At 45.3% G+C, this 16,018-nt stretch overlaps 1 protein-coding gene across 7 annotated transcripts in view; it reads right to left on the bottom strand.

Moving 5' to 3' along the window:
- Nucleotides 1-742: 742 nt before the first annotated feature.
- Nucleotides 743-16,018, bottom strand: part of KDM3B (lysine demethylase 3B) — a 50,542-nt gene continuing 35,266 nt past the window's right edge. For 5 of the 7 annotated variants that reach the window (XM_065029345.1, XM_065029348.1, XM_065029347.1 and 2 more), the window contains 8 exons: nucleotides 12,039-12,210; nucleotides 8,926-9,016; nucleotides 8,709-8,839; nucleotides 5,972-6,091; nucleotides 5,331-5,470; nucleotides 4,817-4,993; nucleotides 4,169-4,303; nucleotides 743-2,077 (listed from right to left, as the gene is read on the bottom strand). In XM_065029345.1, the coding sequence (XP_064885417.1) occupies nucleotides 1,997-2,077; nucleotides 4,169-4,303; nucleotides 4,817-4,993; nucleotides 5,331-5,470; nucleotides 5,972-6,091; nucleotides 8,709-8,839; nucleotides 8,926-9,016; nucleotides 12,039-12,210 (1,047 nt within the window). In that variant the 3' untranslated portion in view covers nucleotides 743-1,996. Of the gene's footprint in view, nucleotides 2,078-4,168; nucleotides 4,304-4,816; nucleotides 4,994-5,330; nucleotides 5,471-5,971; nucleotides 6,092-8,708; nucleotides 8,840-8,925; nucleotides 9,017-12,038; nucleotides 12,211-12,245; nucleotides 15,513-16,018 lie in introns of those variants that run through there. The other 2 variants (XR_010466013.1, XM_065029351.1) reach the window with 2 other exon arrangements.

Genomic DNA, 16,018 nt, shown 5'->3' with positions numbered 1-16,018 from the left:
CATCTGGTCTAAGATCTGGATTGCTACGTATTTCTTAATTTTCATCTGTAATTTTTGTGCTGATAATTCCTTTCATTTTGGCTGAATATTGCTTTAGGTTGATCGTACTCTACCATTAATGAAAAAGGAAATTCAGGAGACAAGCAACAATGCTTGACAGACTCAAACCAAACAAGGGTTCAGCATGAGATGCAGAACTTCTGGTGTAGATCCCTGCACTGGAAATGCCCGAAGCTATTGCGTTACACACAGCCAAGTCTGTCTTTTTGATCTTCACATAATTCTAATTGCTGACAACACAGCACAACAGATGAGGGAAACACCTCAGCCACAATTAACCATTCAGAATGGGGTGTGTGCGCAGAGCACAACAGAAGCGCACAGGGAACTCTGCACAACAGAAGGGCCCGTGGGTCTGGGATGACCCTTTTCGTGTCGCAGGGACAGCCGAGCCCGGCCTGGGGGGACGGCGGCAGCCGCAGCCGGGCAGGGAACCACTCGCGGCCGGCGACCACCCCCCACAGCAAACCAGCTGCTGGCGTGGCCGATCCCCCACCACAGCAGCTCTGAGAACCCAGACCAGCTGGACCGGCGCGGCGCCGGCACGGACTGGGGACAGCGGGGAAACGGCCCCGCCCTCCGGCCGGACACAGCGAGAACCGCCAGGCGCCAGCGCCGCAGCGCTGAGAGGACTCCCGGCAGAACAGCCGCGCACGAGCCGCAAAGAAACTGCCCAGGCTGGTACAGTAAATGACTTTTATTTTAAAAAAATGAAATAACCGTGAACATATTAACAGGCCTGCAGGCGGCACTACAGTACAGCTGGATATAAGGTAGATACATTTCCCCATGTACCCGGACAATGAAATCCATTGCATCGATGCTGACATTAGTAAATTCTGAATACAGTTCTATCAAGCGGGAACATTTGACTTAAAACAGTTCTGGACAAGGTTGACACTGAAAGTTAACTTCTCCTTCGCTTGGAAAGGACAGATGTTTTCGGCTCGCACTGGTATCGGGTGAACTATTGCCTGCAGCCACCAGTGCAGGGCGAGATGCACAACATCTCCACGTGAGAACAGAGTTTATACTCCTTTCACTCTCATTCAGAGGAAGCGGGGTGGCGTGGGGCGGGGGAGATGAGTGAGGAATACAGGTAAGGGAGGTGGGGGGTCAATTTCTATTCACTCTCCTTTGGCTGTTTTTGTGCTATTTTGGACTGCTTTCTAAAAATCACTTCTTGATTTTATTGAAAGGAAGACTAAATGTAATGCGCCTTTCCTTGAAAATCCAGGAACAGTTGTGGTACTTCAAAAATACTAAAAATATCTACTTTCATGAAATATTAACTGTTTCACTACAAACCTAGTTTTTCACTAAATACACAACTCTCCTATTTCTGGAGTCTCTTGGGGGGAAAAAAGTGGGTTCTCCCTTTACTTTTGCAACTCTACAGTGTATAGAGAAACGGCTACAAGAAGGGGAGTGCGGAGAACAGCTCTATTTCTTTTCCTTGGCCTGTATCTCACATGGGAAGCTTGCTTTAATTTCTGCAGTTGGGCTACGGCTGGTCACGCTCCCTCAGCAGCTGCCAGCTAGGCCTGCAGCAGGACAGCCGCCCCAGCACGTCCCCTCCGCCTTCGCGGAGACTAACTAGGCGTGAGGAAAACACCCTCCACACTCTTTATACCATTTCTAATCATAATATGCAGGAACACCAACCGGTTTCCATGTTGTTCCAATTTGCAAAAGGCCACAGGAAAGGGGCATGGCACCTTTCATTAGAATCTGGAACTCTGCGTGTAACAGCGCGACCTTCCATTAGACCTTCAGTGTTGAGGCAGCGTAGAAAACAGTGGCTGAGGAGTGTGTGTAATACTGAGCACACCAGCTCTCAGTGAAAGCCTCTGCCCCTGCAGAGACAGTCGTGTGCAGTCCCCGTGTTCACCGTGAGCAAAAGGCTTACTTCACAGGGTTGTGGAATCAGCCGTTCCTACGATCTCGCTAGCTTGGACTCGTGAGCTTTCAGTGTGCCAACAGCATCCTTCACTGCATGGTAGATAATGTTCTTCACCTGTCACAGGAAAAAAGAAGTCAGCTTCTCGGGACCAACAAGGAGAGTCTGACATGCCTACACAGTCAATGACGGCAGAATTCTTGCCAGCCAGCCAGTATACACACCGTACACACTGTCACTGCTCCAGGATACCGGCAGCACACATTTTAACTGTCGCCGTTAGACGACAACTGTTTCAGACACCTGCACTGATTTATTAACTCATTTTCTGGTCACCCAGCAGCACATATTTACTCATGAGAGCTAGGAGGAAATACACTATGGAGTCACACATACGAGTTTGTTCTGAAGAAGTCCTTGTCATCCAAGTCACTTACAGATTCACGTGAATCAAACCCAAAAGGAGCAAGAAAAAAAATATGGTTTAACTCTACGTAAATTAAGACGCCGCAACAAATCATCCTGTTGTCTTTGTATGGGGGCCAGAAATTCTTCCAATCTGTGCACCTTCCAGAAATGCAAACAAGATCAGAGACAAAAATCCCACCAGTACTCGCAGCGGTCTGCTCCATCCTTAGCTTTTTAACCAAAGCTCTGATGAGTTTTCTGATCTAAGCTTATTTGAATTCAGTTTCTAGGTACTGAACAGAACGGTTTCATCTCTGAGTTGCTTCACTGCACTTCCTCAAACTGCCAAGCAGCATCATTTTTTCCTGATGTACATATGATCTTAGTCTTTCGTATCATTTATGTGACAGTTATCGTCTCTGTATTTTTAAATATATATAAAAATACAGACAGATGTTTATGTGAAAATACTATAAAATATACATGAAAAATGACAAAAAAAACCAGTAGGGTTTGGCTGTAGGCACAAATACACCCAGCGTCCTCTCCACAGGAGTGCTCAGTTCCACTCTGCCAGCTGTTGCCTTTTTATATTTTTAAATAAAAAGTATTAATTTGCAACCTATTCATTTACAGAAACGCTTCCAGATCCGTATCACTACAGCTGAGGAGTTGGTGTTAGAAGCTGGATCCCCACAATAAGAACTGATCCTACTTCTGCTTTCCTCTAAGATCCCGTGCAAACCCATACAGAACCCTGCAGCAATCTCTCACGGCATCGTTGTGGCACTCTCGGGTGATGTGCTGGAGGACGGCTATACAGGGTCTTTCAAAAAGACGGACCCAGTTTCAAAGCAGTACATTTCATGATGGCAACATGCTACAATTACAAAAAGATGTACAAATGGTTGAATTCGTTATTAAGTTTTAGTAACCTTTTTATAAATGCTCTATGTTCCTTCCACCTGCTGCAATATTTCTTTCAAAGCTTTTGAAAGGGAACACCCTGTACATCGAGCACTCGCTTCTGTAAGAACATCCACTCTGCGGATCTCCTTCACGTTACAGGCAAGAGATCACACGAGAAATGCTGACAACAAGATCTGCAAACTAAATAGGTACTAACTCTTCTGAAGAATATGTAGGTGAAACCAAAAAAGGTCTCGTATGATCTTCTCCCTGCAGATCTTACTGTTTTACACACAATGTACTACTGCAGCACATACGTTCTGAGCATCATTAGTTCAAGCAGTCACACTCCTTCAAATTTTAAAATCACAGAATCATTTAGGTTGGAAAATACCTTTAAGACCATCAAGTCCAACCACACACCTAACACTGCCATGTCCAACAATAAAGCACAGCCCTGATTTTAATAAAGACGCCTTCACTTTCAGAGCAATTTTTCTTTAGGCAATGAAGAAACAAATGCAAGAGTCCTTGGTCAAACAAACACGTCTCTTCTCAGCAAAGCACTGCCTTTTCCTTTGTAACATGGTTTTGTCCTGCTGTGCTTCACTGTCACTCAGGATCAGCCACTTAAAAACTATCCGTACCGATGCAGGCACCGCTCCGATACTGGGAAAGTTCTCTGGAAACCCAAAAGTTTATTTCTATTTTTGTTTACATAATACTGTAGACACAGGTGCATTAATTAGTTTTGAAATACTTATCAAATGAGAACCTCCAAAGTTGTGGGAAGTTGTTACTTTTTCTTACATTATTAGCTACACGTTTCTAGTACTGAACAAAGCTGTCAAAACACAGGACGTGTTCAGCGACCACTGCCATAAAGCTTACCTGCAGCTTATCCTCGTGGTTCGTGTGAGTATTAGACAGGTGCCTGAACTCCTGGGTCAGACGGAAACAGTGCTTCACGTGCTCCGGAGATACAAAATCTTCTGCCACTTTAATGCAGCTGTACAAGTTATGGACCTAAAACCCCCATATCGAAGGACAGATGGATCAGGATTGAATGACTCACACAAAACCCCCAAAGTGCCCTCACCACACATGTCAGGTTCTTCCCCATTTACTTATCAGAAACAGGAATGGAAGCCTATTTGATCTCACAGAGTTGTGTCCAACAGTAAAACCAGAACAAAATACAAGACATCTCACGGTTCCCTTTCTCTCCCATGCACTAGTGTTCTAAAGCCAGCTCTCTACTGCTCTCCACACGTTTCTGAATGCTGTTCTCTGGGCTCAAGCGTCATGACACAAATGTTTCCCACCATTCGCCCTATTTTTTTTTCTTAATTCCATCACAGTACTGTACACATCATTCAGGTATTTATATAATTTTTACTCATTTAATGGCTAAGCTTAAATTCAAATAGCTCCTGTAAGAATGGCATACACAGAAAACCTAAGTCAGCAATATCAACTACCAGCCATTTCGAAGTCGCAGTCTGGTCGTGCCTCGGACTCAGCTCTGTTTGCACCCACCTGATGGGGAGCACCTGCCGGAATGAACACAGCGTCTCCAAGGAACTGCACTATTGCCCAGCCTTGTACACCGTACTCGTCGTAGAGTCGCTTACGTAAGGTCTGGTCCAGGTACCAGCTTTGGTCATGAATGGGGTCATGATCTGGGGGATTTTCTTGGCCTTGCTCTTCTCCAACCTAGGGCCAAGATATGGGGTGGGGGGAAACCATGACACAGCACCTTGGTATTGCTGGCTCACAAAAAGCTCTGTACCAAAAAACATAAACAAACTATTTCAAGGTAGGACATTACTTTCATTAAGCTCATTTAGGTCTTAACTAGTGACATGTGCAGTAGTATGAAGGTTCTAGCCAAGGCTGAAGATGTGGGAATGCAATAACTATTAGTGTTCTCAAAGACGACATTAGGATACCCATGCACTTGATGCTGACAGCCATTTGTTATCATTCGGCTGCTGCAAGTAAACTGCGCAAGGAATCGTGTAGGTTCAAGACTCCCTTGTACGCAACATACCTTCCGGAGAAGCTCCCGTATCTTTTCAGCATCTTTGGCAGCATAGATGTGCCACAATGCTCCAGGTTTCTCTCTTCCCTCATGGATTCGCTGCTTTGTTACATCATCAGCATCTCCCTCATCGATTGTTTTCAGAACCTCTGAAAGGGAATCCACATCAAAGTGCTATGATTACATGGCTTCTGACGTTTGACATACAGAAGAGGAAGGAGCATTTTTAGCCACTAAATCCAGTCACGTTGCCTCTGCAACTGCTGCATCACCCAGTGCCCTTTGAAGCCCATCAAGCTTCGTTTTAACAAAATTCAGTAAACTGACAGCTAGTCACAAAGCTCAGCAATGAATTCAAACTGAACTAACCCCATGATTCAACACAAGGGGAAGAAGAGTAACTTATCACCCTTTCTACTCCTTTCTTCAGGGAGATACCTTATTTCTAGCAAAACTTTGCTGCTTCCACAGTTGGGAACCAATGAGGTGTTACTGCACTTTTAAATATATGCTGTAGATGTAGCAAACCGCCTTGTATATTCACGTTACAACTCATAGAAATGACAAGCTTAAACAATAAAAGATAGCCGTCTTTCTCACACACACAATTGATTTTTAATGGACAGAAAACAGCTTTCCTCAAACATTACCATCATCGTGGGTCCCCTCCCCAATGGGAATCCCAACGTACACCATGACATTAACAGCATCGGACACATCCAAGTGCAGGTTTGTGGTACCAACTCGTCTGTCTTCTGCAGTAATTAAGCCTGTAATAAAGTGTAAAATAAAACAACGTTCTATTTAAGCTCTAATAGCAACAGCCTGCCTAAAAGGCTTTTCTAGAACGCTAACTTCACACAGCAGTGAGAACGGAAGCCGCCGCCCAGGGGCAGCTGACGTAGTTATTTTCATGTCAGGTGTAGGGTAAGTAAGAATTTTACTGATAACTAGTATTTTTGTTTTACAGGAAATAGAAGTAGCAAATATAGTTCACCCAAGCCATGAGAAAACAAGCATTTTAAAAACAAAGCCTGAACTTCTACCGTACAATTTTGTCTCTTTGAGGGTCATTTACACAGCCTGTAGCTATGAACTCAGCTTTCGTAATACAAAATCAGTGGGCATCCTCCGGCGCTGTTTCCTTTGCCCGAGGCACAGGAGAAGCGCAGCTGCTGCTCCGTGGCGGCGGGAGCACGCAGCCAGCAGCGAGCCACCGGACGCGGACGAGCCTCCGGCGGTCCGTTATCTCCACACACCGGCTGCAGAGCCCGCGCGATCCGCTGAGCTCATAGCAGTCATTTTCCAACCCATCATTCACAATTCAGATTGCAACTGAGTAAGGAAAAAGACCTGAAGACTCTCTAGTTCTTATACTTTTATACAGTGGATGATCTTACCCCTCTCAAGAGGCTATGAAAGACTTAATGTTTGCTTTGCTTTACCTTCTCGTATAACACATTCTTCTCTCTTCCTCTGACCCTTCAATAGTATTCTCTCTCTACTTTGCTTTACCATCTCCTCTAGCAAGTAACACGGGGAAAAAAATTAAGATTAAAAAAGTCTTTGTATCAGCAAACACCAACGTAAGTATGACCACAAGACTACTGGTTATATTTTAGCATCACCATCATATTTATCTAAATACTATTTAAAATATAAGCTCCTGGGGACAAGAACTCAAGTCACCATACAGTACCTACCAGACCAGAGATGGCAGCTCATTTAGACAGTTTGCAACATGAACTTTAAGAAAGCACAACTGAAATACAAACAAGGGTAAACGTAATATATGGGGTCAAACCAGGCCAGACAAATTCAGAAGACAGGTTAATCAGTGAGCTCAAGTAAGGGCCCTTACAACTCCACCTCAAAACTGCTTCGCCCCCACAGCGGGGTGTAATTTAAGAAGTGTCATTCTTTCCTTAATTATTTGCTAGTGGTCTAGCTCACACAGAATACGCTGAGAAATACAACCACAACACAGTTTTCTACCTTAACGCTAAGCACATCAAAGACTTTACCTCACACCATCAAGAACCTTTTTTTCTTTTAACTTGAAGGTAAACCAAGTTTAATACTTTCTCTCTTCAGACCAAGACCTACACATTTAAGATCAAATAGCAGAGAGTTATGTTCTATGCTAAAAAAATACCACCAACACTCCCTCCACAAACTCAGATATAAAGAAAAAGAAAACTTTGCCATTAGGATGAATTCAACAAAACGAACGCATTCCTTCCACTGCGAGCAACCGCCAGTGCGCCAGGACACGCCAGCAGCCCCGAGCACCCCGCTCCTTGCTGCGCTCAGACTACACTGCTCGGCGGCATTCCAAGTCCTCTGCTGTACCGCTTATGTGCCAAGTAACATATAAACCACTCTTAAATACTGAGCCAACCCAACCTGCCTAAGTTCACAAACCTCTGTTCTTTTAACTCTTATTTGTGGTCATGATGCTAACAAATTCCAAAATAACCCTACAAACACTTTATCAGAACTGCAGTATGTCAGCTGACAGCTTAAGTCTAATACGCATTTGGTTGCTGAGCTTTTTTTTGAAAAACACGACACAATGGAAAATCTTCCATGCCCTCGTGTGAGTTGCTACTCTAAGTGTATCAATGATAGAAATACAAAACCTTAAAACCTGCTGCATCCCTGTCTCACCAATATTCAAAGACAGCGACAGAAGTGACAGTGGGGTAAGCTTGCTCCTATGTATTTGCTTCGCGGGGTGGCTGCATCTTTTTCTGTATCAGTATCACCTGATGTTTTGGGCAACAACTTTAAATGTTACTTCTGTTACTTGGAAAATGCAAAAGCACATACTTCCAAATCAGTTGGTTATTTAAAAGCATCCTGGAACTTTTGGCCATGACCTCAAAGTCAGTACATTCAGGAACTGAAATAATTCAGGTTGATACGACAAGCATTAAATTGTTCACATATTCTCCACACTCTGGTACACGGACAATCATTTGAGTTTAATGCTTCACAGCTCAATGCAGGGGATGTGTTCAGAGGTTTCCTCCATTCCTATGCTATTCACCTACTACATAGTTCCAGACTCAAGAGGATGACCATACCCAATTCGGGTAGCTGAACACGGTGACAGTTATGTCTTGCATGTTGCCTGTGGTCTGCGTTGTTAGACATGGATGAAGAAAATGACAAATCATATGTGCATCTCTTGGAAACCACAAGGCAAAAAAGGGCACATCTGACAAAGGGGACTAGCACAGGAACAGATCGCAGGAGCAACCGAAAAAATGACAGCGTGCTCCGGGATAAGCATGTTTTGATTAACACCACAGTCTTGCATGCGCCCTGAAAGTATAACAGAAAGTCACAAAAATCAACATCTGCAGAACTGTTCTCACATACCATAGGCATTGTACATTTTGGGACCCAAGTCAGGACGGACAAAGTAGCTTGGCAGCCTAGATGCCAAATTCAGTCTGCCGTCCCTCTTGGTATACTCAGGAAGAGGAAGGTTTTCCATCAAGTCCTCAAACCTGGAGAGCAAAAAGAGAACAGAGGCACGTCTTCCTCCTGCAGCGCCCACCGCAGCGCGGCAGGCACTGCACTAAGGTTCACTTGCCTTGTGGGCATCATATCTCTGAAGTCCTCCCCTGGAGGCCAGTCCTTCAACTTCAGTACCATGGGCTGACCATCCTCGGACCTGAGCCGCTCTGCAAGAAACAAGTTAACATTTCATCATGTTACACTGTCCCACCACAGCCCATTACCTTCTTCAAGCTCTAAGTCTTTTGTACCAAGACGTCTTACAGTGCACAGCAAAACAGATCCCGATTTTCCTTTGGGCTTCCAAGCATTATCATAGTACAACAGTTCTACAACTAGATCCGCATACCGTTACCTAGAGCAGAAGTTTGCCAGATCTTGTGCAGCTGCTGAGTGTTGGAATGGTTTTTATTCAACTTCGAAAACGGGCCTTTCCAAAGCATTCTGCCTTACTACTTTTACCAAAGTTTAAAGGAGTTCTATCTTTCATTTCAAGAGGAGTGGTGCTTCTATCAAATTAAATTTATGGGTCCATGCTCTGAAATCAATCCTAACCCCAGTATAAAGCAAGGAACCATGCTAGAGCACACTCAAAAGAGCTAAATGGCAGGTGTTACTGAGGAAGATAATCTCTGGCGCTCAAATTAGCAGGACGTCAAATTCAACCAGTTGCTCTTCACTTCAAGAGCTGTACACAAGTCCTGACCGGTACCACAGAAAGCTGGTGGCACACAAAGATGCCATCACACGCACAACGGTGGACGCACAACCCGAGGGCAGCGGCCGCAGCAGCTGCTGCTCCGCGTGGCGCCCGCGCTCAGAGCAGGCCGCGGGGCGCGCAGCGCACGGCTCAGCGCGGCCTTCAGAGAGACAAGGCCACGCTTCCACCAGGTTCCTCACTACGCTACACGAAGCCACCAGCTGGAAAACAGAACACGCTGCAGTCTGACACCTTCGCAGCCCCTTTTCCCCAGAAAGTAACATTCCCCGCTCACCGAGGACTGTCGGGCAAACAAAAAGCAACCGATTTCACCCAGGCCCAGCAGAGCCGCTGGCCGCTCCGAGAGGGAAAGCTGCTCCAAGAAACCAGGACTTGGAGACCTGTGAATCACATCTGCGTTCTATATCAACAGACTACAGAAGACAGCCTCAGTCTGCAATACAACAAATGATCTTATTGACATTACAAAGAATGCAGAGCTACAGATATATAACTAAAGTGACGGATTTAAAGAAAACAAATTTTGATGAGCTACAGATTTTAGAGAGGCAAATGAACTTGCTCAAGGACTTGAATTTAAAGATGTTTCAGAACTGCCCATATTCAAGATTTTGAACTCATCAAGGATATTTGTTCCAAACAAGGAGAAGAGACTTGTAGGAAGGATATTCCGAAAGGACAAAGTGAAGAGCTCCTGGAAGAGAACACACGGACCGGACAAATTACACGAAACTGGACAAAACCGAGGAAACATCTGATCGGTAAAGAAAAGCAGGGCTACGAAGCATCGAAACAAAAGGCCACACCTGCCAAAAGTCCACTAAGAACTCAAAGATGTTAAAAGTAAACAGCATAAGGTTAAAATTAACTAAAGTGTCACATAGAATAATTATGGGATTATCTCAATTCTGCCTCCAAATTCAGGGGCTGTTCCAAATCTCTCCAATAACTTCATGTGAGTGTGTGTGTATGGCAGCGGGTGCAACCAGCCACACGCGACACATCTGCAATTTGTGTCATGCAGAAAAGGCAGAGCAATTTAATTTGCAAACAGTTTTCATAAGAATTAGTGTGTGAACTCTCTGGACTAGTAGCAAATAATACTTTACTAAACTGGGGATCGCACATGGCTGAAAAACACTAAATAAAATGTATTTAAAAGAAACTAGCACAAGTGATCAGGTGTTCCAGCCTAAATCACAAGTGCGGTAAAGGCACCGTCCCGAAGAAAAGCAGCAGCTGATTCTGCTGGAAGGAGCGTATCGCTCTGGAGCAAACTGCAAACAACCGTCTCCAGGCTAACTGACCCATACGAATTTACTATTTTCATTAATGACCCTAGCACAAAAGCGAAGAGTTTGTGAACTTTCCCAATCACCTTTAATATACAGAAAACCCACAGCGTTATATCCTTCTAGGCCATTTATTTCTGAGCAATAACAGAAATAGCATGAAATTTGACAGCGCAAAACAGAAGTCTCTGTGCTCGGAACCATATAAAAAACAAGTCAAAAGCTGGGAGCTTTTTGACTGGAACTAGGGAAGGGAATATTCTTGGTCTACAAATCTATCATTTTGTTCGCTGTTGAACAAACATTCCAAGAAGTCACCCAACAGTTCACCATTTTTGCTACGTGCCGACAGCAAAAAATACAGAAAATGTTTTACGCGCAACACTAAAAATCAGCAACACTGCAACGAACCTTTACAACTCTAACACCTGTACACATCAGAACGCTCTGATTTATATGTGTATAATCTAAAATAGAACACACTGCTTTTTATAAGCTCTTTAATCTGTCCAGTTATATCCTCAGGCATTTTAACCGTTTAGCTTCCACATCCACACTTGACAGAAGGTTTTCTCAAAGAACTCAAACATTAATTAATGTGTTATCACAACAGGTACCCATAAAGCATTGCTGTTTGTAATACATATAAACCTGTGTTTGTACTTGCAGATGATCTACTACAAAAATTCTTTGCAATGTCAAGTTTACTTGGGTGATGTATTCCACCAATTCTGAGCTTTAGCATTAAAAGCCTCAGTCTGTTGTTGCTCTGCAGATTCCCTTTAGTTTGACAATAAATGTTGAGGTGGGAAGGAGAGTAACGGAAGCCAAGTTACTTACTGTCTTAATAATGGCAACTGATGATTAATTTCACTGAGGAAAGTTAAAAAAAAGTAGTTTCCCACGAAATGGATCACGTTTTGACACAAGAAAGTAACACCCACCAACATGCCCTGTACAAAGTTTTCTTGGGCAGCCCTGCCCTAATCTTCACCAATAAAGCATTTTCTAGGGTGCACCACATGTAAGGAGCAACGGCTTCTTTGGATGAGACCAACAGCTATTCAGATTTTTTTTAAATTATTATGTTTTTTGAGAAAGTAAGTGGAAAAGGAGGAGTTGAAGGTAGCGAGACAGACTGCTCAGTTAAACTAGTCAGCCATAGATATTACTTACTAGATATTATCTCAAAGCCATCCCAGAAGTCACGCACTTTCACGTCTGAAATTATGGCACAGTTCCTGCAGTTCACCAAATCTACATCTTGATCTCCAAATTCGAGGCTGAAAGCTTCTGGTTTCCAAAGCTCTGACTTCAACTTCTTATGGACACCAGATACCAGCACGGGCTGAGAATACAAAGATGAATGCTTACTCCACCATAACCACATTTCTTACACATGCAGCCAAACTTTCTTAGAGCTGAGACTCCTGGCTACCATCATACAAAAGACAGCACAAACCTACTTCCATCCATGTCTGGTTTTTGTGCATCAAACAAGTAACCAGAGTCAAGGCAAACTTAGTTCCAGGCCGTGTGCAGTTGCCTCAGAAGCGGGATTGGATTGGATTGGATTGGCCTCGCTACGGCGAGCGTGCCGGCTCTGCAGGAGGTGTTGGCAGCTGGGGTGGGCGCGGGACCTGCCTTGTGCTGGACACACACGGTTCCACCTGGCTCCAGCAGACCCATTGCTGGCCAACGCTGAGGCCACATCGTGATAATAGGAAAGGGTAAAAAATGCTCTGCAGCTGCTGGTGGGCAGGGGGAGGAAACGAAGTAAGAGAAACAACTCTGCGGACACTAAGGTCGGTGAAGGAGCGGGAGAAGGCGGTCCACAGAAGAGACCGTGGCGACAGCAGGTGGCTGCCCTACAGCCCACGGACAGCCCCGGCGGAGCAGATGTCCGCGGCGCGGCCCGTGGCAGAGGGAGACGCTGAGGGAAGCCGCAGCCCATGGCGAGCCTCTGCTGGAGCAGCTCCCGAGGACGGCGTCCTGCGCAGGGACAAAGCGCGAGGAGGAAGGAGCGGCGGAGATGAAGTGTTATGAGCTGACCACAACCCCGGTCACTGTCCGTCCCCCCTGTGCCACTGCGGTACAAGAGCTGGGGAGGAAGGAATACAGTTGAGCCTTTAGAAAGCAGGAGGGATGGGTGGCATAAGGTGTTGTTAGCTTTGTCTCTATTCCCCACCATCCTACTCTGGTTTTAATCGGCAATAAATTCAATTACTTTTCCACAAATTGAATCTGACAGCAATCGCTATGTGATCTCCCTGCATTTATTTCGACCCACAAACTTTTCCACCCTGTTTTCTCCCCGTCCTGTTGAGGAGTGAGAGCGCGGCTGGCGGGGCCGGAGCCGGCTGCGGTCTGTCCGCCTGTGACGGACAGCGGGGGCTGAACCCCACCGCCTCTCCCTTTTTTAAGCACAAATGCAACTACCATGAGAAACAGCATTTGTAGTAAAGCTTTCTCATAATAAATCTTCATATCCAAAATGAGTTTTTAAACTATTTCACTCATTCTTTAGGTATAATCATGGATCACCATTAATTCCCTAGTACAAAACCAAGTAGCAGAAAAGTGACTCCTCACTTGCAAAAGGGGTTTTAAGATGCTTCGGCTAACCATGTATATAACTTCCAGATTTGAGTGGCCTTTCCCCATAAATGTTCAAGCTGTTTGCTAAACCAACAATACCAGGAAAAGGCAAACTGGACAATCCTCCCAGCACTGGCCCAGGCCCTGGCAGCTCCTCTCACCTCGCAATCCCTACAGACGGTTACAAGACTTGAAAGAAAAGGAAAAGAAGGTACGAAGTAGAGTCTATACAAGTAAGAATCAGTTCCAGGCTGTGCTCTATATCTTAGCAAAGATCTGAAGATGGATCTTGGGTTTACTCACATGAAGAGCTCAGCAGAACCCTGGGGAGCACAAATGCCCCTAGATGTTCTAGCAGTATCAACACATCAGGCAAAGCTCTACAGAGCTATAGACAAGCAGCTCCCGAGTCACGCTGCTCTAAAAACACCCCGCTAACGAACCACTGCTTCACCTGGATTGCCCAATGGCTTCTACCAGAGTACCCACTTTAGTCCCTAAAGGGAGGACAATGTTTCATTTGGAAATGAATAGGGGGGAAGAAAAAAAAAAGGGCAACTTTGGGGATAACAGAAATGGCCTTGGTTTTCCAATATAACACAACATAGTCCTTACATTCTAGAAGGCAGCAAAGAGACCTCAACTCCAGAACAGTGAGGTTTAAGAAAACAAAAAGGGGTCGTTACTTTACTCCTGTCACCATCAGGAAAAAAAAAAAAAAAAGGCAAGCAAAAGAACCCCAAAGAATCATTCAGGCTGAAAGGGACGGCCCTCACACCGAGAACCGGGGTTTTAGTCTGTGCCCCCTGCATCTTCTCTTGCCAGTGGGCACTGCTGAGAGGGGTCTGGCTCCCTCTTCCTCATTCCCTCTCCTCAGGTATTCACACATGTGGATAAGATCTCCTCTCCACATCCTCCCAAGCCTCCTCTTCTCTAGGATGAACAGTCCCAGCTCTCTCAGCCTCTCTTCATATGAAAGATGTTCCAGTCCCTTAATCATCTTTGCGGCCCTTCGCTGGACTGCTCCAGTAAGTCCCAATCTTTCTTGTACTGGGGAGCCCAGAACCGGACAGAGCCCTCCAGGGGAGATCTCCACCAGTTCCAAGCAGAGGGGAAGGACCAGGATCACTGCCCATTGCCTGCTGACAACACTCTTCCTGATGCAGCCCCGGACGCCACTGTCCTTTGTCACACGGATACATCCTTGGCTCCGTCGCCTCCTTGTCCACCAGGACCCCAAGGTTCTTCCGGACAAAGCTACTCCCCAGCTGGCCGCTCCGCAGCACGCACCGCTGCAGGGCGCCGTTCCTCCTGAGGTGCGGACTCCACATTTTCCTTCGCTGAACATCATAAGAGTCTTCTTGGTCCAACTCTCTATCCTGTCCAGGTCCCTCTGAATAGCAGCACAACCACGCAAGTGTATCAGCCATTCTTCTCAGTTTTGTATCGTCTGCAAAGCTGGTGAGGATGTATAAGTTCTGTCCCATACAGGTCAGTAATGAGGATGTTAAATAGCATTCAACCCAATACCAGCTCCCTGTGGTACAGCACCAGTGACTGCAACCACAACCCTCTGAGTGTGGCATTTCGGTCAGTTTTAGATCCATCCCCCTCTCTGCTTATCTAGTCTGTACTTCATCGGTCTGTCTGATGACGCTGTCGCAGTGTCAAAAGCCTTACTGAAGTTAGCATAAAAGACATCCAGTGCTCTCCCCTCATCCACCAAGCCGCTCGTCTCCTAATCAGGTTGGTCAGACTGTTGGCAAAGACGTTTCTGCCCCACTTAGATGGATCTCATCTCTTCTAAGCCGTCCTCAATCCTCGAAGAGGCTCCCATGACCATAAAACCAAAAGTCTTCTTGTTGAAACCCTCTGCAGAAACAATGGATGACATGCAGGATAATTCCACCGCTCTACCTCTCATCAGCAGGATTAAGAAAACCACCTGGGTTCCACGGCCTTGACCACCACAGTCACTCTTGATACTGTTCAAGTCGCCATATGGGGTGGTATTGTTCATGCCAACACAGAAGAGCAGCACAGGGTCAATGTCTGAGGGACAGACAAGCTTCGTCAGTCTTTTGACTGTGTCCCAAATGCAAGACCCTAACAAGCAACAAAGCTCCTAAGATGACAGAACAGACACACTGATCCCATGTTTAAATATATTCCCTGATCCCAGCAGGAACTGTAACATCAAGGCAATGGAAAGGTTTTAAGCACACTCTACAAAAACCCAGTGATCATGGATGAGGAGTAAAATAGCAGTACCTTTCACAGGATGGGCAGAAACTGCTGCCAGGTAGACTTCAAACTGATGAATAAACTAGTCTTCTTCAGCCCAGGAAAACAGCGACAGATTTTGATCCCTTGACCACTTGAACATAACAATTAAAAAACCTACTTAAGCTAGCAGAACCCTTACAGCTTTTGAGCAGAGAACTTCTCATGTAAGAAAGAAAACGTTCTCTCTAGTGAAGCGCACAGCTAGAGTTGCAAGATAAAGGGACAGCACTTAGTAGACTTGGTTGGTAGACATTTCCTGCCAGATCTGCTCT

The sequence above is a fragment of the Columba livia genome, chromosome 14, assembly GCF_036013475.1.
Source record: "Columba livia isolate bColLiv1 breed racing homer chromosome 14, bColLiv1.pat.W.v2, whole genome shotgun sequence".
In the NCBI taxonomy this organism is placed as follows: domain Eukaryota; kingdom Metazoa; phylum Chordata; class Aves; order Columbiformes; family Columbidae; genus Columba; species Columba livia.
The sequence above is the reverse complement of the archived record's forward strand: the minus strand, read 5'-3'. Positions and strand labels throughout refer to the sequence as shown.